This window comes from Sciurus vulgaris, assembly GCF_902686455.1.
Source record: "Sciurus vulgaris genome assembly, chromosome: 7".
NCBI classification, from domain to species: Eukaryota; Metazoa; Chordata; class Mammalia; order Rodentia; family Sciuridae; genus Sciurus; species Sciurus vulgaris.
The window spans coordinates 76,060,233-76,081,775 of record NC_136467.1 but is presented as its reverse complement, the minus strand read 5'-3'; the positions used below and the strand labels follow the sequence as shown (position 1 = coordinate 76,081,775).

Sequence of the window (21,543 nt, the reverse complement as noted above, 5' to 3'; positions counted from 1 at the left end):
AGAAAATACTCTTTGCCTTTATCAGTAATAACTGAGAGCTTCCCCAGGGAGAAGTAGGGAGAGAAAGTAGTGAATGACTTTCTAAAGGTCAGGGGCCTCCCTCTACAATTGAATACTTTCTTCAAGTTTTATCAAATGGACCATGGTTCTCTTAAACAGAGAAAGCACATAAGAATATAGAGAGAACTCATAAGAGTAGTTAAGTTTTTTTCTCTTTAAATTGGTAGAAAAATGTTCATTTTCAGAAAATGTGTTTTAGATTAGTATTTATTGCCTTCAGATGATGTGGAAGCATGCTTATATTCTCAGTGATAGTTCAAAACATTTGTCAGATATGCACTACATGTTTAATTCAGTTATAAAACTTAAGAGAAATAATTTGAGAAGGCAAACCTTTAAATGTTATATATTAACTTTGATACCTCACACCAATACAAAAGGTGTTAAGTTCACCACACATAGGTAATATGAAAAGTTTTTAGCTAAAGCAGATTACACGGCAGTTTACCCTAACTTGGGCCACTCCAGAATGTTCTTTAATAAAGAAGAGAAAGAGAGAGAACAAACTATAAACCACAAAGGCACACCACAGTGACCCACCTCCTCCAGCTCCACTCCAATTCCCTACAGCTACCACCCAACTAAAACATAATCTAATCATTTCACCTCTGAAAATTCTTGCATTATCTCACACATGAGCTTTTGGGGGATACCTCACATCTAAACAGTAATAGGAAACCACAGTTTTCCAATGATGATCATTAGACATAAGTTCATCATCTAAGTCTGTTCTAACATTTGGCTAGCAATCCATACAATAACAGCTATAATCACTTAATACTGGCATTATTCTATTCTAAATTTCTTGATTAAGAGACTTCTGAATTTATTTAGCTAGGTATTCTTATAATAGCAAATCAGAGGTTTTGGATATCAGTTCTCTTTAATGTGCTTATAATTTATTTAAAGAAAGTATGAACTAGATTTGGGCAATTCTGTTTTCAGGCCATCTAACAGTACATTATCAAAAAATATTTTCTAAGTAAATCTCTTAAAAGCCTTCTTTAATGTTTTAAGGTATTTTTTGTAAGGCTGTACTTATTCTGAGGTTTTGGTTTCTTTTCTTTTTTTGATGCTAGTGATCGAACTCAGGGACACTCAACCACTGAGCCACATCCCCAGCCCTTGGTTTCTTGATACTGTTTTAAAATTCCTGATTATATATTCCTCTTGGTGATCTGTTCTTCAGTTGTTTTGTTCCTATAATCAGAATTCAGTGAAGTTGCCCTCAAGTAGTCATGTTGCTTTGTTGTTGTTATTTTGGTGATACTGGGGATTGTAGCTACAACTGAGCTACATCCCTAGCCCTTTTTATTTTTTGAGACAGGGTCTCAATAAGTTGCCAAGGCTGGTCTCTAGTCTGTGATCCTCCTGCCTCAGCCTCATGTGTCACTGAGGTTATAGGCATGTGACATCACCCCAGTGATCTTCATCAGCACCTCATTCTTCAGAAACTCATAATCTGTCTTCAACCATCTTCCCACTAGTCATGGAATCAACTGAATGTTTATTAAATTGTTCTATTCAAGACTGGTGCACATGTCCCTTAACTGTGTTGTGTTTGGCTATGTTAGGATAAAAAGTTTGCTTTCTTCCAAAGTTTCCATCATATTCACCTCATCATCTATTAGTTCTCATCAGAATTGAAGTCCAGAAAATTGTTTTTATTACGATTTTCCTTACTGTAGAGATTAAACTAGCAGGAAAGCAATTCAAGAATTTATTAGATACTGATTTTTTTTTTTTTTTTTTGCAGTGTTGGGGATTAAACCCAGGGCCTTGTGCTTGTGAGGCAGGCACTCTACCAACTGAGCCATATCTCCAGCCCTAGATACTGATTTTCACTAGTTTGAACTTCCCAGCAAATTTAGTGGTGTCTCATAAGATTTTTTTTTCCCTAGTATCTATGCCAGTCTTGTGATTTTACTAGGAAAACATGTTAATCAGTTTAATCTACAGTATAGCAGTGGCTCTTAAATTTTAGTGTACATGAGAAGCAACTGGAAGGTTACTTAAAACAGCTTGCTGGGCCCATTCCTATAGCTTTTGGTTCAGTAGGTCTGGGGTAGGGCCTGACAACTTTCATTTCTAATAAATTCCCAGGTGATGCTGCTGCTGCTGGTCCAGGGACCATACATTGAGAACCACTGGGTCTACAGTGCCTTCTGTTTCTCCTTTTATCATCATACAAACATTTTAGACCAAGCTTTCTCTCTCAGGTACTTACTCTCCTTACATTAGGCTTATTTATTTTGAACAAGGTATATTCTTGTTACATTATAGTCAAGTGTCATCCCTTTAATTTCAGCAATATTGCAACAGTATTTATTTCTCAGGAAGGACAGATGGAAACTCCTGAATATTAGCTTAGGGAAGAAAGAGAAAGTAAAGTTGAAACAGTAGACTGGGGCCCCATTTACATCTGTTGGCACATGTCTCGCAGTGTTACATATTTGTCAATCTTTCCTATACATGAAGTTATTTACCAGAGCTGTGTATCATCATCATCTTTACCAATTCAGTATACAGCAGTGATTATGGTACACAGAAGATATACTATATTTGACAAAGTGGGGAGTTTCAAAGCCAGCACTTCATCCTGAAGCTGATAGAGAATAAATTCTAGGATTGATGCCATAAAGTGTTTGAATTAGGGTGGTGACAAAATTAAGAAGCAGGCCAACTATGCAAAATTCTGTGCTAGAGTTATTGGTATTAGGAAGCAGGCGGTATTCATGTTATATCATGCATATATCTTATGTCTGCTTTTAGGGACACATTTTAACTTAAGTGCTCTGGTTAATTTCTGGAACAGTCTTTTTGTTTTGCCTGGTAGAATACCTGATATGAATATACTTTTAGGAGGACTGTACCACTTATTTTTTAATTCACTTGTTTGGACTGTTGGATGAATTCTATTTGTTAGTGACTGAAAGTAACTTTCAAATTAATATTTCAGGTGGAACAGAATCCATTATTAGGGTTTGGCGCTATAGCAGTTGCTGTATTGTGCTCAGGATTTGCAGGTAAGTTATGAAAATATTATTTTACCTGTTGTTACATTTTTTTTTTAATCAAAACTTTTAAGAAGGGACCTAATTTATTTTGCTTTGTTATAACAATTTTACTTCCATGAAAGCTTTATCTTCTTATAGTTTTGTGTCAGCTGTAATTTCCAGTAAATGTGTGGCCTTGTTTAACTCAGTTCAATCCTCAGTCCTTTTTTAGAATTGCAGCTACCTTTCTAAGACATATTTTATTCATCCTTGACCATCTTATTCTAGCCAAGAACCAAGAAGTAAATGAAAACAGACACTGAATAATGGAAGAAATTGGCCTTCAAAGAGCTCAAAATACATCTTCCAATTTTCCTGTAACTGCTAGCTCCTGCTGCTCTAGGATGTTAATGTTAACCAGCTTGGTGCCTGTTTTCCCTATAGCCTCAAATTCTCCTCTGCTTCAGCAGTCTAGGAGCTACAGAATAGAAAGAGAAGGTGGATGGAGTGTAATTCAGAAAACACAGTATATAATCACAGCATCCAAAAAGTGGGGAAAGCATAAAATAACTACCATCAAGAAAACAGGAAGTCTGGGGTCATGTGTAGGGACAACCACACTCCAACGAATAAAGAAAAGATAGAGTTGAATGCTAAGTGCAAGATAAGAAATCAATGAGTTTTAGAAATATTTTCAACAGGAATGAAACTTGAAGCTCTTTAAGAATATATTAGTTATAACTACATTTCTTTATTATTTGTACCTTTTAAAAAATTGTTCTATTTAGTTATACATGACAGCAGACTGCATTTTGATTCATTGTACACAGATAGAGGACAACTTTTCATTTCTGTTATTGTACATGTAGTCACACCATTCGTGTAATCATACATGTACATAGAGTAATGATGTCTGTCTCATTCCACCATCTTTATTTCCCACCCCCACCCCTTTCTGTCCCCTCCCCTCATTTCTCTGTACACAATCCAGCATTCCTCCATTCTTCCCTTACCCCCTTTCTGCCCCCCCCCCCCCCCGTAAGTATCAGCATCCATTTAGAGTAACATTTGGCCTTTGTTTTTTGGGGGGGATTGGCTCATTTTACTTAGCATGACATTCTCCAACTCTATCTATTTGCCTACAAATGCCATAATTTTATTCTTTATGGCTGAGTAATATTCCATTGTGTATATATATCACAGTTTCTTTATCCGTTCATCTATTGAAGGGCATCTAGGTTGGTTCCACAATCTAGCTATTGTGAATAGAGCTCCTATAAACATTGAGGTGGCTGTGTTACTGTAATATGCTGATTTCAAGTCCTTTGGGTATAAACCGAGGAGTGTTGTAGCTGGGTCAAATAGTGGTTCCATTCCAAGTTTTCTGAGGAATCTCCATATTGCTTTCCAGAGTGCCTGCATCAACTTGCAGTCCCACCAGCAATGTATGAGTGTTGTACCTATTTGAAGAGTTGGGACTTTTTGACTAGGAAAGTAGGTGGAATGTGGAAATACACTACTTATAAACAGGTGTTTCATAAGAGGAGAAAATCTAACTTTAGGACTATACTTAACCAGCATCATGCTAAACTTTTATTCTTAGGAGCCAACAAATTAGGAACAGAAATGGTCACCCCTCCCCAATGAAAAATCTTTTGATTTTTAGCAAAATTTTTGAGCAATTAAATATTTATGTTCAACATTGTATTTAGATCAGCTTCTCAATACACAATTGAGGAAATGGAGGGTGGTTTCATATCCTTCTATGCTTAAAGTAATTAAGCACTTTATAGTTAAATGGTTTTCCCAGAAATAAAATCAAAAGTAGAAATAAATATATCTGTTTTACAGACTTTTCCTCATTCTCTGGCTCTTTCTAACATAGGTACATTTAAAAAAAAAAGAAAGTTTTTCTTTAAACTTTTTAGTTGAGTACTTTAGTACCAGTTCCTAAATCTCTAACTAACATGGTATTTACATCTAAAAATTTTAAAGTCCTTGTTAAACATACATTCATTTAAATATAAAACTTAATAGTGGTATGTGACTTGTAGGCTGGGGGAACCGTACTACTTTGAAGTATCTCAAAACAAAAAAATGATAGGCCCTCAACCCTGGAATAATGCACATATACACAAAATTTATTTTCTAGTTTATGATCTTTATGACAGTGTATGAACTTGTTTTATAGGAAGATGTCTTTAACTCAGCAAGTCCTGTTTAAATTTTTTTCTGGTTGTGTCTCTAAAAAACCTCTTAACTGATGACTTTATGCAACAGGGGTATGATTAAGATAATTTAATAGTATAGATTTTTTGGCTGACCAGTATAAGTTTTACTGGCATTAATCTTTTGTGATCTGTCTTACTGCTATAATAAAGGTAGAAACTATTTTTTAACAATAATTTGATAGTTTTCTGTCAAATACTGCTTTTAAAGTTACTTTTAGTTATTGAACCTTATGCTCTGTGTAAATTAGTAATATTCAGAATATCACGTGTCATAACCCACATAATATTTAAGTGTTTGTTCCTCAAATCATATACTTCATATATCTCTAGGGTATGTTTTAAATGAGACATTTTAAATTAATTCATAATATCTTTAATAATCTTATTATTTCAGGAGTGTATTTTGAAAAAGTCTTAAAGAGTTCAGACACTTCCCTTTGGGTGAGAAACATTCAAATGTATCTATCAGGGATCGTTGTGACATTAGTTGGCGCCTACTTGTCAGATGGAGCTGAAATTAAAGAAAAAGGGTTTTTCTATGGTTACACTTATTACGTCTGGTTTGTTATCTGTAAGTATCCAGGAATTAAAGGTAATGAGTAGATCCTTTTTACATTCTTTTAAGTTAGGTGTCTGTTTTAAGCTTTTATAGCATTTTAAAATTACTCTGATACTATGAATATCAGTTTGAAAATGTAACTTTGGTTTTATTGACTTTCTTTTGTGGTATAGCTACCTCAAAGCAATTTTCCTTTCATAATCAAAAGTGTTTAATGTGATAGCAATACATGTGTACAATTTAGTAATAGATCACTAAATTAGGCATTCAAGAAACATTTATGAAGGAACTATTTACTTTTAGTATAAACTCTCAGTTGACTGCTTCTAAGGAAAATAGTATTTTTCCTACGTAAATTAGTGCAGCATCTCTGGGAATGAAATTACCTCATCATTACAGAATGTTTCATTTATTTGAGTGTTAAGATCTTTCTTTCTCTATCCCAAGTTCTTGCAAGTGTTGGAGGCCTCTACACTTCTGTTGTGGTCAAGTACACAGACAACATTATGAAAGGGTTTTCTGCAGCAGCAGCCATTGTCCTTTCTACCATTGCTTCAGTGATGCTCTTTGGATTACAGATAAGTATGTCTTAGTTTATATTAGTTGTTAACATGGAAGACCCTTTCACCTCATGATTCATTCACCTCATTAAAAATGGCAGTTGGCTGTACTGTTTGTAGAAATTCCTAGTTTTGTTACTACAATTCACAGTTGTGTGGAATGTGAGCAGACAGTAGTTAGGCTTTTAAATTGACCTACAGCTGAAGGTGAGGAATGCTAGGTTCTTTGTGAAAGTGAGGGGGCTGCTTAGGTATTAAAAAGAGATTCCCGCCCCCCCGCCCCCCCCCCCAGTCATGGCTTCTCTATTCCAGAGATGTTAGATACACGAAGACCTGAGTGATCAGGGTGAACAGTAGGCCCTTCCTATCTGTGGGTTTTGTATCCATGAATTCAATCAGCCATTAGAAAATATGCATCTATACAGACTTTTTCTTGTCATTATCCTCTAAACTATCTAGTAGAACAGTTATTTATATAACCATTTACATTGTGTTGGGTATTTTAAGTAACCTATGAACTATTTAAAATATATAGGAGGATGTCTGTAGGTTACATGCAAATTGCCATTTAATATACAGAACTAGAGTATCTACAAATTTTGGTATCTGAGGGTGGTGCTAGAACCAGTGCCCCATGGATTCTTGGGGACAACTAGTATGAATGGTATGCAAGGAAATGATACAAGGTCCTTAGCAGTGGAATTAAATTATGTAGGGTTATTTTGAGGAAAACAGAAAAGATTTTCATCTCTTAGCTAATATTTTCCTGTTCTGAACTTGGTTAGGTATGAACTGGTTTTGAAAATACATCTAGATTTTTCTATTTTATAAAGATTTCTTTTTTCATTTAAACATTTTTGTTTTCATGTAATTAATACAAATTAAATATTATAGCTAGCTTTCTGGCACCACTGCTACATTAGTCTTCTAGTATAATTTTCCTGCCATTCAGTTGGCTTCTGAATTATTTAAGCAGTAAATATTTCAGGGTGCTTTTGTGCTATGCAATCATTTCACTATTGACCAGTTACTATATCATAAATTAACACATGAGGAAAATCTGTCAAATGTTATTAAGTAACAGGCCTGGCCTGTACTTACATTTAATTTTAGAATTGAGTTCTCTCTTACAAATGCAGGTAGATAAATAAACAGTAGTGTTGCAGAAAACCATTTTATGATTCAAATCTTGCCTGTACCATTTATAAGCTGTAGTTACATAACCGGTGTCTGCCTTCATCTGTACAATGGGAATAGTGTCACTATCTCCTGGGGTTGTTTTGCAGGGAATTTGCCAAACTCATAGTAAATAAACTGTGTAAGGTCAACCACTTACAATTTCAGTGTTAGGTATCTCCAGACCTTCCTATATTTTTTTTTTTAAACCTTATTTTGGTGAACTTTTTTTGTTTGTTGGATGAACTTTTATTGTAATTCTGATTTTTCCTTATGTCCTTGCTTCTGAAGAAAATCCGGTAACAGTGTAAAATGCTTTTGGTTAAAGTTCTATTTTGAGTAGTGTCTTTAAACTATTTAGATGTAAGATAAAAACTGCCCCTCTTTTTTGAAGGCAAAGTTGGTCTTTTCTAGTTAGGGGTCAGCTAAAATTATAGCTTGATGTCATTTCTCTGCATGCCATTTTCTAAAAAGCTATTAAGACTCTGCCATTGTACTTCACATGAATATAGTTCTGTTTTTAATAGAATTTTACCATAAGCATTTATTTACATAATGATTACACATGTCAAGTTTTGACAAATGGTAATTCCGTTTTTTGTACTCTGAATTTCAGGATAAAGATTTAAAAAGTATTGCAGGACATTTTATATAGTAAATCACCTCTTCATCTCTTCCTATTCAGAAGTTTTTCAGAAGTTTTCAGTGGTTTGAATAATTGGTCACCTAACTGAATTTTGCTTATCTGTGTTTTTCTCTAAACTTTCCCACATTTCCGATATCATAGAAAAGCCACATCACACTGCATTTTCTTTTGTATTCACATATTTATATTTTATATTTAAATTATTGGGAAGCTATTATGTTCTTTCTCAGAGAAGTGTATAGTTAGTGATCAGTGAATTTCACCCTTTTTTATTTTTGCTAGAATGGACACCCTTTCTAAACATTACCATCATAAAAACAGAACCTTTAGCTTTATTTCTTATGACAGTTTAAACACTCAATTTAAAATTTTGAGAAATTTATTGTTATAGAGCTTTAAAAGCACAAAGACAGAGTAAACTTTTTATTTTTCTCCCCTTCTCAGCACTTACCTTTGCTCTAGGTACTCTTCTTGTATGTGTTTCCATATATCTCTATGGACTACCTAGACAAGACACTACATCCATCCAACAAGGTGAAACAGCTTCAAAAGAGAGAATCATTGGAGTGTGATTTGAGCCTCAGGAGAGAGTTCTACTATGACTAAACCATTTGCATTAAACTAGAGCCTTAAGTCAATCTTGGAAGGTAGCTTAAACAGTACAAATTAACGGTATGGCATGAGAATTAAGAAGAAAGCTGTATGAATGAACTGTTAATACAGAGATTTAATGTGGGCCTGTTTGGGGTCAAGCTGTTTTAGAATGAAGGAATTTTATTACTATATATAATAATGTATATAAAAAGTATGGAGATGATATGGTATTAAAATCATGTGAAGCTACAATATTCAAGTAAGAAGGTATGGGAAAATGTTCAAGGGTTAAAGTGCCAAAGCTATTTCTGTACTAACTGTTCTCTTGTTCAGGTACCAGGGGAGAAGGATAGCCCTTCCTGTTCTCCAGTTCATGTACAATATTGTGCCCCAGCAGCAGTAGAGACCTAGCTCTTCAAAGAGGCAGAAAACAGACAGGCTAGTTGAGAAATAAACAGGATGTGTAACTTCTCAAATGGAATCTATTTCCTAACTCAGACAATGATTTCTAGGTAGTGACTGAGTACTCCTTTAGTGCTGTATTTGTGCCATTCATTGTCTGGTTCATATTTCTTTCCTCTTAGATGATGTACTTTTTTTCAAAAAGATTTCTAATGTCACTTTTATACTTTTTTTTTTTTTTTATAAAGTATGGTTAAATGTTGGGCTCTCAAAAATTTGTGAAATTTCAGTGTTTTTAAAAAAAATTTCTATGATTGGGAAATTCAGCAATAAACTTATTTATATGAATTCTGTTTAATCACTTTTTTTGGTAATATAGGTATGACCATAAAGATAATGCAAAAACAGAAAACCAAAACAAATTGTTTTTTCAGCATGTGGAATTGTATCAAGGTTCTTTGTTTGCAAATTATATCTATATGGTTTGAGTGAAACAAAACCAAACAAATTTAAAAACAGCAATCAGGGTTATAGGGCTCTGGGTTATAGGAATTAATGGAGTCTTTTTTCAGGGACCTGCTTTTGTAAAGACTTTGTTCTAACCATTACTGTCCCTGTATCATATCACTTAAGATTCAAATTGATCTGGGAAGGAGACAATTTCTCAGAAGTGGAGAGGGATACTGCACACATAAAACATGTTCCTGCTGTACATTTTTATTCCATGGCTGGTTTATGGTATGGGAATTTTAGAAAATAATATGGAAGCTAATTCACTTAAAATTGAGACTATGTGGCTAAATCTTTCTTTTCTAGACTAAGAAGGTAAACCATACTTGCCAATATAAAACAATGGTTATTCCAACTGGAGAAACTTTGGCTCATATTGTTTTTCTTCATAAAAAATGATGATTAATTGTATTCAGAAGAATTCTAGCAACACTTAGAATGACTTACAGAAGACTTGAATATAAATGCTGGCACAGAATAGCCATGCTGATGAGACAAATCACATCCTACTTATGTCACCTAAATCAAGCTCATGTTATTGCATCAAGTCACACAAACTATATGTAACAAATATGCAGACACATGAAAGAAAGTTTTTTTAAAAAATCCCGTATCAAATTAAAGTTTTAACTACTGGATTGCATTTTATACAAAAATCCTAATGCAATGTCTGTACAATTAATTTCTTGCTATTCAAATATATTCAGTCCTTAAGTTCACATAGGAAGTTGCCAGTATGTATCAACTTACAAGTAAGCATGAGGTAGATTCTCTCTGGGAGTAGTTGTCAGCTACACTGCCAAAAAGATGCTTGTTTTCTTTTTTAATCTTATTTTTCAGAACTAGCTATGATTAAAAGAAAATTAGGATTATCTCCCTTCCCCAATTATTTGAAGAAAACATTAGATTGTCTCAGTTAAAAAGAATAATTTCTGGCCAGGTGTGCGAATGGCACACACCTGTAATCCCAGTGGTTGGAGAGGCTGAGGCAGGAGGATCGTAAGTTCAAAGCCGGCCTTAGCAAAAGTGAGGTGCTAAGCAACTCGGTGAGACCCTGTCTCTAAAATACAAAATAGGGCTGGGGATGTGGCTCAGTGGTTGAGTGCCCCTGATTTCATTCCCCAGTACCCCCCTAAAAAAGAAACAAACAAAAAAATAATTTCTGGAAGAATGACACTAGAAGAAATCTCAAGTCACAGTTTTAAATTCTAATTCTTTACCCCCATTAGACCACAATATTTTGAGTTTAAAATGACACGACTTAATTTTACAAATGTCTAAGTACCTGTTGACCATGAGGGAATTCACATGACTTTTTAAAGGATGAAGATTAAATAAGATGGTAAGTTCCATTTCATAAAATATTCTGGCACAGAATAACAGTTTAAATTCTATTCTGAACATCAAGGCATCTAAAAACAACTAAAATTCATTCAGCATTTTTTAAAACGCCATTTTAATTAGAAATTACATCCTATATACAGGAATTATTCCCAGAAGTTTCATTCCATGGGCCAAGACAGAACGGACAGCTTTGAAAAGATGAAGTCTGGCCTATAAAATAAACGAAAGAATGATTAAATGTTCAATACCATGCTTACCTGTAAGTAAATAAAGAATGGTTTTAGAAGTCATTCTAACTTGTAATTTAAAGTAGGAATAATATTTCAAGTGCTCTAAAGTTCACTATAGGCAAGGGAACATAAATTCTAGTATCCCTAACAGTTAAGACTAGTAACAGAAGGGGTCTGTGGGTAAGAATGGTGGAACTTTTCACTCTAACACCTAATGTAGGAAAATGTATTTCATAGTACAGTATCTGTAAGTATATAAACATTCTTACAGTCCAATTCTTAAAACCTGAATCAGAAAGTACATTTCTATAGTTGAACAACAGAATGTTATTTGACAAAATCTACAAGATTCCAAATTCCTAGTATCTTGTAGAATTTTCTCAACATTTGAAGCTGCTAGGGATTCTAGGGAAGACATTCAGTATAACCTACCCCAGCCACGTCAGGAGGACTGTCTTTTATTTGTAGTGTTTTGTGTGCCACAGCTGCAAGATGACTAAAACAGGAAGAGAGAAATCATGATTGGAGTCAGTAGAAATTTCCTGTTATCAAGTTCATGGTATATATAAATTCTTTTCCCTCAACTTAGAATAAGTCGAAGTTTAGAAACACTAAAGGAGGTATTCAAAGTTGTAAAGTTGAGACTGAAATTCACTGCTTTTCTAAAACAAAGTAAAACACACTCACTACAAAGTTTAAATTCTGGTCCTGGTTCTATTACAAAGTTTTTGAGATTATAATTTCATTGTTAGTTTTACAAATATAGGCTATTCCTTTTTAACAATTTTTTACTTACTTAGACAACTTTTAAAATTAAAAAGTATAATATGGCATGGCCTTTCCCCTGTATAGAGTGAGGAGATGGGCTAGAGACTAGTTATCAATCTACTCCATACACACAGGCAACTCTTCTTTAAAGCACCTTTTCTATTCAGGTTTGGCAGCAAGTAGAACAATGTGCCAGAGAAATGATGCTTAGGATATTCGTTTAATGATTGACATTTCCTAAGGTTTTCTTGCTTCCTTACCTCTATATATCAAGGAAAAAAAGTCTAATCAAGAAAATAGTCCCACTAAGTCTCTAATTTAGAAGATCTTGAGTAAAAGCAAAATTTCCTTTTTTAAATAGCTTATGGGCAGTTAACACTGTTGCTATGTAAAAGTAGACTTAACTTCTAATCTAAGATTTTTGAATAACTATAAAATTTCTATCAAAGTGTCACTGATTTGCCTCCTAATTCAATCTCTACCCTCTAGCTGACTGATGTTTCTGTGCCTCTGCTTAAAATGCTTTTATGGACCAACTGCCCTGAAAAGCAATCTAAACAGTAAAAAGCACTTGGCAAAAAGGCCTGTACAGACATCATTTGTCATCCCTTTCAGGACTATCCTTGTAGTTCTTGAGGTCAACTTGGCTTTTTCCTCCTTCCTAGATACATGCTTCTGATTAGTATCTACTGCTTTCCCCTGAGAAGCCCCTTCTGATCCTCCAAGTCTGGGCTAAAATTGTCTTTTATGTTCACTCTATCACAACAAATGTGCACTGTGCTTTAACTACCCAGATCATAGTGGGTAGCTGTCACTATTCATTTGACTGTAGTAACTATACTGAATGAATAAATGAACCCAAATTGCTAATTGGCAAAGATGAAGCAAGAATTCCTTTAACTTAAAGCAAAACCATCGATTTTTAGGACAAGGAATCTGTCTATTTATAGGAAATCTTTAGATGAAAGAAAGGTTCTTTGTTGCATTAGGTCTCAAATGTCATTAATGCTTGAAAATAGGAGGATTATGAAGTACCTTAGAGTTAGAAGGTAACTAACAATGTGTCTGGGTTGAAGGTCCTGAGATGATCTAAAAAGCACCTCGTCGAACCTAAAAGAAAGATGACGGAGAGTTGGCAGAGAAATACTAGGCACATATTACCCTAAGCTGTTAAGAGACCTTGGATGAAAGGCTGATTTGACATCATTAAGAGTAGAGGGCATATGGAAAAAAGACCTGTGTAGACCTGAAGGTATTTACACATTTATATGCACATTTTTCTTACAAATCCCTTGATTGCAGGGACTTTCTAAATCACCTTGCTATCACTTAGGCCTAATCCAAAGCAGACTTACATCATGGCTGCTAAAATGAATGTATACAGCCTCCAGCCATTTTGAGGAACATGATCTACAAACTAGTAAAATCTACCTTTAAGGCTAAGAAAATTAAGTTGGTTTATTTTCCCTCACAAACGAGCTACACATGAGTAAATTTTACTGTTTGGCAATCAAAGAAAACTGCCTTGTTTTCAGCTACCCACATTTCTCTAGAGACTAATCTCTGCTAAAAAGTCTAAGAGGTATGGCCTCCTGCCCAGTTGGGGGCATCAGACAGACAGATGTATTTGAGACTGTGAACTGAAGCCAGGAAGCGAAGGATGTGTGACCTTTTAAAAGTTGCACAAAGGGAGGGATTTTCCTTATCAGGGTGAGAAGGTGCTCTTTCCTAAAACCATAAGGTTTATGCTTTTATCAGGCTTTGCCAGCCCAAACAATAGCTAGAGAATGCCAGGCATCTGTGCTAATTCAGAGGTGATAACCTTTTTAAGGCTCAAAAACTAATCTTGAGCAATGGCTTAATCTGTGCCCTTCATCTTCCCTCAAAAGGCAGAAAAATCCCTTTTGGGGCATACTTTCTAGTGGTTAGCAAAAACACCAACCAACAGTTAATTCAATTAGCAGAAGCAGACTTGGTAATAACAGAAAACCACCATACCTGAGAAGATGCTGAAGAATTGAAATAGACTGTGGCTCTTGTAAGCAACCAGTGTTGAGGTTATTCAGATAACCACATCCAAAAGTCTCTTCCAAACTGTTATCATAAGTTAAAAACATCAAAAGATCACACATGTCATCCAAGGACACACACATAATTGCATGTAATGAACATTACCTCAAATATACAGTCTTGGTCTTTTTAACCCAGCCCTAGACTTCAGTGCCAGCACTGTTTGACCTGAATCCTCCATTTTCTCAATTGAGAAATTCAAATTGAATCTTAATTTGAATCCTGAAATCCTTGATTTGTTTCTCTATCTGTAAAATGTAGGCAATAAGACATCCTTTGGCAGTGTGATTCTGGGAACAAATTAAGGTTAATATATGTAAAGGCATTTCTTACATAGGTGCTTAATAAATATTTAAAAACAACAACAGAAGGTTTGTTGTGCTTCAACTGGTTTTGAATAGGAGATGCTAGAAAAACCCAGCAAATAGCACCTGCCCTGGTCTTGGAACTATACCCAGGTCCCAGCCTAGGGAAGGAGAGTGGTTTCCCTTGGATCTCTTCTCACCTGTGGAGGCGGGCGTGTGTATACTGCAGGAATACTCCTGTATCCCCACGACTCTGGAAAACACGATCCCAGCTGAATTGATAGTCCGATAAGAGTAAACCTCTGAAGTCCTACCATGAGAATAAATCTTTAGACCTGGGATTTATTTTAATACCAGACAAAAGGGTCTCATAAGAAGAGATCTAAACAGACCTGAATAATGAGTGCTGCAAGCCCAACCCTCTCTGCAGTCTCCTGTGGGTTCTCTAGTTCTTTAGTTGCTGAAACAGACAAAGGCAGCTCTCTTTAACCTGCCTGACACTGCCAAGATCACAGACAGAGGTGGAGAAAAAAATCTGCCAAAAAAATGCATTCTGACAATCAAAACCAAACAAGTTTACAATGGGCATTTTACCTTCCTAATTTAGGCTGACTTTTATTTCTTCTGCCTCATTAAAGTGAAGAAAAATGAATTTTTTTTTTTTTTTAACAAATATGCCTTGTAAGATATTAGATATAGCTGACACTTATTTTTCCAAGGGAGATTAAACAAAGTTATATGAGCTTGTGACTTGAATACAATTTATAACACAGGAACCTCACATGATGACTCAGACAACAGAATGACAACGAGATTACATTGTTGTCAGACAACAATGACAATGATTACCTTGAGCATCTAAAATCAATGAAAGCTACTTCTGACATGGCCAGCGAAAGTTCAGCAGACAGTTATAATAAATCACATTGCCTGAAAGTCTAGTAAAACATAAAAGTGGCACGTAAGGTATGACTTTAACAACAAAATGTGGATTTACTCTTTATGGAAGCCATGTTCTGTAGCATCCTTAGTCGAATCTCATTTAAGACATCTTCCAGAAAAGTGACATCTCCCCTTCGTGTCTTCATTCCTTGCACTACTCCAAAGGGCACATGTTGGCACCTGAAATGCATGGGTGTTTAGTCAACAGAAAGCTAAAAAATAGTTGGTAATCCTGAGTATACCAAAATACCCTTCCAGAGAGGAATATAAACTTTAACCCTTATGGTGAAGTTTTTAAAATTAATAAAATGAAACAAGATGTGATTTGTTGTATGCCCTAAACATACTAAGCAGAGAGCTTTATTTTAAGATAACCACTAGCAGATTATTAACTACTGGTTGATTTGAAGTGGGGAGGGTTCAGAATTTTGAAAACCTAGACACTGATGGCAAATGTTTAACGAAAATACACACGAACATAAATTAATATGAAAATCCACTCTGTTTCTCCACACTAACATCTTCAAACAAAGAACTGAAGTCTGAATAAAAATCTCTCTAGGTACATTTTCAAGATTAGCTGACCTAATACTTAGTGACACTGGGTGGCAATTAAGAACCATGCAGACATTACCTTTCTGCCCAATCATATCCCATGATCTTCAGCATTTGGAACACTTGCTGAAAATGCTTTTTTTGCCCTTTATCTGTCTTGGGGAAAAAATTTTTAAAATGAAAATACAGTAATAAGTTAATTGCACAAAACTAGGTTGGACCTGAATCAAATTAACAGTTTTGACAGACTAAAGTCACTGTCGATCAATATGTTTAAATAATAAATACAAAAAGAGGATGTCACTAGAAGAATATCTAAACTGACTGTTCTATAAGAAATGGAAACAAGGGCTATAGCACTCAATCAGGTCAAGAGGAAATATGAACTTTAATTGTCTGTGATTTCTATTTACATATCTTCTCTCTCAGCTACTATGATGTTTATTTCTAAGAAGACCAAAGATAAACTTCAAAAAGATGTTTGAGCCAGGAATGGTGATGCACACCTACAGTCCCAGCTACTTGAGGGGCTCAAGCAGGAAGATCACAAGTTTGAAGTATGGGCAAATTAGCAAGACCCTGTTTCAAATAAAATTTAAAAAGGTCTCCAGGTGTAGCTCACGAGTAGAGAGCTTGCCAAGCATGTGCAGAGCTTTGGGTTCAGTCCCCAGTACTGCAAAATAAATAAATAAAAATGAAAATATGTTTGATGGCAAATTTTTTAATAGAAAGGCTGCACATGAAGGGAAGGAAAGGAAGAAGAAACTAGATACTCTCAGTCATTAAATAAAACCAAAAACCACTGACAAAACAGATTGGACAAATCTCAACAACATTCACTATGGTGGATGAATAAAGCTGATCTCAAAAGGTTACGTACTGTTTGATTCCATTTATACAACAGGGTTAGGATTGGAGGGAAAATGTGATTATTAAGTGGCTGGCTACAAGAGAGTATGCTTTGTGACAGAATAATTTCATGTTGTAAAAGTGATGATGGTTACATAAATCTTTGCATATGATAAAATTTCATGGAACCAACTTACAGAAGAATAGGTGTAAAAACTGGTGAAATCTGAACATGGTCTTTACAAATGTGAATGTCCTTATATCAAGAAGTACTATGGTTATATAAGATATTATCTTTGTGGGTAACTGGGTGAAAGGTACATGGAAACACAGTACTATTTGAAACTTTCTGTGAGTCTTACACTATTTGAAAACAGTTTCTTTAAAAACAACTGCATCACAGTGAACTGTGCATGTTAATTTCACATAACAATTTTCCTGATTTATGCAATCTTTTTACCATAAAGCAATGTGAACTTTTTCATTTTTAAGTTTTTAAAAAAATCTTTCCAAAATAGAGGTTGCCAGGCTGGGGCTGTAGCTCAGTGGTGGAGCACTTGCCTAACATGCATGAGGCACTTGGTTCGATTCTCAGCACTACATATAAATAAATATAATAAAGATCCATTGACTAAAGGAAATATTAAAATTAAATAAATAAAATAGAGGTTGCCACCTTAACTATACTTAATGTTGAATTCAAGTTTGACAAAATTACTTTTCTATATTTTTCAACATAGTATCCAATTTCTATCTCTGCAGTTTTCATGATGTAGGTAGGGTTCATAACCTTTTGTTCTTTATTGTGATTACTTACCACATAAATCATTGTATCAAAATTATACTTGTCCATTCGATCTATAGCAGCCGCTACATCTCTGAAAAATGTCCATAAATCAAGAGTTATATAGATTTGGATAATACTTAGTTTCACCTATTTAATAACAATGAAACTTTTCTATTTGAGAACTACTATATTATCCAATAGCCTGAAGTATAGGATCCATGCTTGTATAGTCCTAGTACATATTTTTGATACCAAAAATGGTTTGGGAAAAGTAATAATAAGAAAAGCTCTGAGAAAATTTAAAAAAAAGTAAATGAAAGCTCTAAAACAAGTAGTAATAAAAACTACAATAGCTACAGGTAAAGTATCTTGTAAGTAAATGTTGAACAACAATTAAAAAAAGTCACCTTGTCAATTTTTTGTAGCATTTTCTTACAGAAAATAATTTAAATACAGATGATGTAGTAGCTAAAGAGGTATCTTTTTAAGTACTCTTCTACCAATACTATCAAAGATTTTCAAAATCTTGGACCACTCAGAAGCCATGACCTTCTAGTATATATTAAAAGTTCAGAAGTCCTTTGATAAAAATTACACCTACATTTCTTACCTCTAATTAAATACAAAGTATTCACTTTGAACATAGTGTAAAACAATAAAAAGTAAACCATCAACTATAAAAGTATAAGTCCAAGATTATCAAAATAATACTAAAGCTGAATATTAAAGATGTTTTGGTTAATACACGATACTGGAAGGATTAAAAAATTCTTAGATTTCTTGAAATGTTGAAAGATGATCAAAACATCATCAGTACCCACCTCATGCACCTCATGCATTCTCAAAAGGCAAAAACTGGTTTTAAAGGGGCAAGAGAACCTTGTTTTTATACAGCTTAAATATGCTACAGTATACAAAGATATACAGCATAGCTGTGGCATTAAAAATTCATGAGGGTTGGCAATTAGGTAAACTATAGCTAACAAGATTGCTGAGAGGGATTATGATAATAAAAGGTTGAGAAATACCAGTGAAAATTATCACAAAAATGATGCCACAACTACATAGTCCCATTATACGAACATTTCTTTTAACCACTGGTCAAGGGGTTCTTTAATCTAGCAATAATTAGCTGGCACAAAAAAATTTCTACCATATATATTTTGTGTCTAGAAAAAAGTATGTGCATCTTAGATATACAGGTTCTTCTCACTTCCCAACTCCAACAGCATGATGATAAAAGGAAAATGTTCACAAGTAATAGAAACAGATGAATGTTCTAAGGTCAGTTAAGGGACTGGTTGTTTAAAGTTGTTTGCAATAAATGATCACAGTTAATACCAAACAATAATATACCTTTATGTTACAAAAGTGGTTTGTGTGGAGGCTGGGGATATAGCTCAGTGGTAGAACCCTTACCTAGTATGCATGAAGTTCTGGGTTCATCCCCAGGACCATAAAACAACAACAAAAAAAATGGTTTGTGACCTGGAATATAAAATTCTTGCTGGGAGACACTGGAGCCTTTTGCCATTAGTGCTTGGGTATGGTCAGCTTGCCTGTTTTACTATTTTATTGTTCTGACTTCTTACTCCTACTAGATTTATCCTAGAAATAATGTTGGGTTTAAACCCAGTTCTTACTGATCAACACAGAATGCTCCCTTCCCTAAGGTGAATCATAGTGATGGGTGAAAAAATATAAATAAATATAAGCAACATGCTTACATCTCTCATGGTCTACTTTACCACAATCATAATGAGGTCTGGTATTAATGTCCACATAAGATGTTCTTTAATGTATGAAGACAGAACTAAGCTAACTTGGTCACCTTTCAGTGTAACAACCCATTCATATGATTGTAAAAATACCTAACAGTTGATTATGAAGGACTTCAGTTTTATAGTTTGTAGAACAATGTATTCTAGTGTGGAAATTCTATAGATTTTTGAGGATGATATGATTATTTTGGCATTAATCTTAGGAAAACAACACCAAGTCATATATACATTTCAATGTTTATCCTTGCAGATGCAACAAACCTGGTTGTATAGAGAGAAGTCCCATCACTTCGCATTACAGTACAAATTGAAGAGGGGTCACCGTTCCCAGAGAGATCTACTACAGCTGTTCCTTTTCTAGAAATGCAAAAAGGTAACTCTGAAACAAGTTATAACCTTTGGAAATATATCTGTAACATCACCTCTAGCAAATCAAGTAGTAACAAGCATTGTCAGTTCAAGCTATAACCAACAATTGTCAAAAAACCAAGTAAGAAATCTGACTGAGAATCTATTAAAAGTGGGTATGAGCTGGGTGTGGTGGCACACACCAGTTATTCCAGAGGCTCAGGAGGCTGAGGCAGGAGGACTGCAAGTTCAAAGCCAGTCTCAGTAATTTATCAAGGCCCTAAGTAACTTAGCGAGAACCTCCTTCTAAATAAAATATAAAGAGAGGTTGTTAAGCACCCCTGGGTTCAATCCCTGGTACCCATCCCCCCAAAAAAAGGTGGATATGATATAATTAAATGTTTGATCATTTTATATTTTTTAAAAATCTGTAACACTGGATAAGAAACAAAAATTTTAATATAGATAGTTGAAAAATAAGATTACAACTAAGTTTAACTATAAAATATCACAAGCTGTTTTTCTAATTGGATGTTATAAATTAATAATTAGGCTAACCTTCAACATGCTAGAAAGTACTCCTCAGTATTAAAAATGATAGAATTTTATTATATTTTAGTCTGACCAAAAACTGAAATTGTTTTTTTGTCTTTTGGCTATACTAGGGATTGAACCCAGCGTCTGGGTCTCTCATGGGTTAGACAAGCACCCTATCACATTCCCAGCCCCTTCTCCCCCTTTTTTTTTTTTCCCCCAGACAGGAACAAAGTCACCTTAGTTGGCCTTGAGCTTGGAATCCTCCTTCCTCAGCCTCCTGAGTAGGTGTAATTATAGGTGTGTGCCATCATGCCCAGCTGAAAAACTGGAATTTGTATATGACTCTTTAAAACTTTTCCTTAAGAGCATTACTGATGATGATCTTAATTACATTTTTCATATCTTCTTTATAAAGATGACAGGAGAAATTTTGCTATGGGGCTATGAAAAATGACAATTGTAAGTAACTGGTTTGCTTCTGTGTTACAGTTGCCTGGGCTCCTGTGATTGGCACTATTTCTCTAACTGACAGGAAGCTAACAGCTAAACTAGAGAGCAATTAGGCAAGAAAATGAAATATAAGCCATCCAAATTGTTAAAGAAGTTAGATAGTCTGTCTTCATAGGCAATAAGATCTTCTATACAGAAAATCCTAAACTCTTCACCAACGAACTGTTAGAACAAAACAAATTTAGTAAAGTTGCCCAATACAAAACCAACTAACAAAACTCAATAGAATTTCTATACACTAAAAATGAACTAGATGAAAGTGAAAATGAAGAAAAATTCCATTTGCAATAGCATCAATACATTTAATACTTTGGAGTAAATTTAAATGAGGTGAAAGATTTGCAGAGTGACAATTATAAAACAATGATGCAAGAAATTAAGACACACAAACACTTGGAAAGATAATCCTATGTTCACTGATTTGGAAGAATATTCTTAAAATATTCCTACTACAGATCTATAGATTCAATACATTACTTATCAAAATCCTAACGTTTTAATAGAAACAGAAAAAAGAATCCAAAAATGGCTGTGGAAAAACAAAAGATCCAAAATAGCCACAGCGATCTTGAGCAAAAAAGAAAAAAGCTAGAGTCATTACACTACCTGATCTCTCTAAAATCTATTAAAAGTTATAGTAACCAAAACAGGATTATACTGTCTCAAAACAGACATATAGACCAATGGAACAAAATAGAAAGTTGAGATAAAAACCATACATTTACAGTCACTTGATCTTCAACAGAAGTGCCAGGAGTATACAATGGGGAAAGGTCAATCTTT

At 34.5% G+C, this 21,543-nt stretch overlaps 2 protein-coding genes across 11 annotated transcripts in view; one reads left to right on the top strand and one right to left on the bottom strand.

Annotated features, from left to right (window-relative positions):
• The window catches only part of SLC35A1 (solute carrier family 35 member A1), a gene marked incomplete at its 3' end in the record, with an annotated part of 29,268 nt that extends 20,468 nt beyond the window's left edge, over nt 1-8,800 (top strand). For all 3 annotated transcript variants that reach the window (XM_079146997.1, XM_079146996.1, XM_079146998.1), the window contains exons 5-8: nt 3,020-3,086; nt 5,682-5,858; nt 6,294-6,428; nt 8,673-8,800. In XM_079146997.1, the coding sequence (XP_079003123.1) occupies nt 3,020-3,086; nt 5,682-5,858; nt 6,294-6,428; nt 8,673-8,800 (507 nt within the window). The remainder of the gene's footprint in view (nt 1-3,019; nt 3,087-5,681; nt 5,859-6,293; nt 6,429-8,672) is intronic.
• Nucleotides 1-21,543, bottom strand: part of RARS2 (arginyl-tRNA synthetase 2, mitochondrial) — a gene marked incomplete at its 3' end in the record, with an annotated part of 92,533 nt that overhangs the window by 20,004 nt on the left and 50,986 nt on the right. For 5 of the 8 annotated variants that reach the window (XM_079146970.1, XM_079146971.1, XM_079146972.1 and 2 more), the window contains 10 exons: nt 19,627-19,722; nt 17,615-17,675; nt 16,028-16,104; nt 15,449-15,573; nt 14,844-14,911; nt 14,652-14,761; nt 14,075-14,170; nt 13,112-13,186; nt 11,741-11,804; nt 6,690-11,288 (listed from right to left, as the gene is read on the bottom strand). In XM_079146970.1, the coding sequence (XP_079003096.1) occupies nt 11,202-11,288; nt 11,741-11,804; nt 13,112-13,186; nt 14,075-14,170; nt 14,652-14,761; nt 14,844-14,911; nt 15,449-15,573; nt 16,028-16,104; nt 17,615-17,675; nt 19,627-19,722 (859 nt within the window). Of the gene's footprint in view, nt 1-6,689; nt 11,289-11,740; nt 11,805-13,111; nt 13,187-14,074; nt 14,437-14,651; nt 14,762-14,843; nt 14,912-15,448; nt 15,574-16,027; nt 16,105-17,614; nt 17,676-19,626; nt 19,723-21,543 lie in introns of those variants that run through there. The other 3 variants (XM_079146975.1, XR_013765017.1, XR_013765018.1) reach the window with 3 other exon arrangements.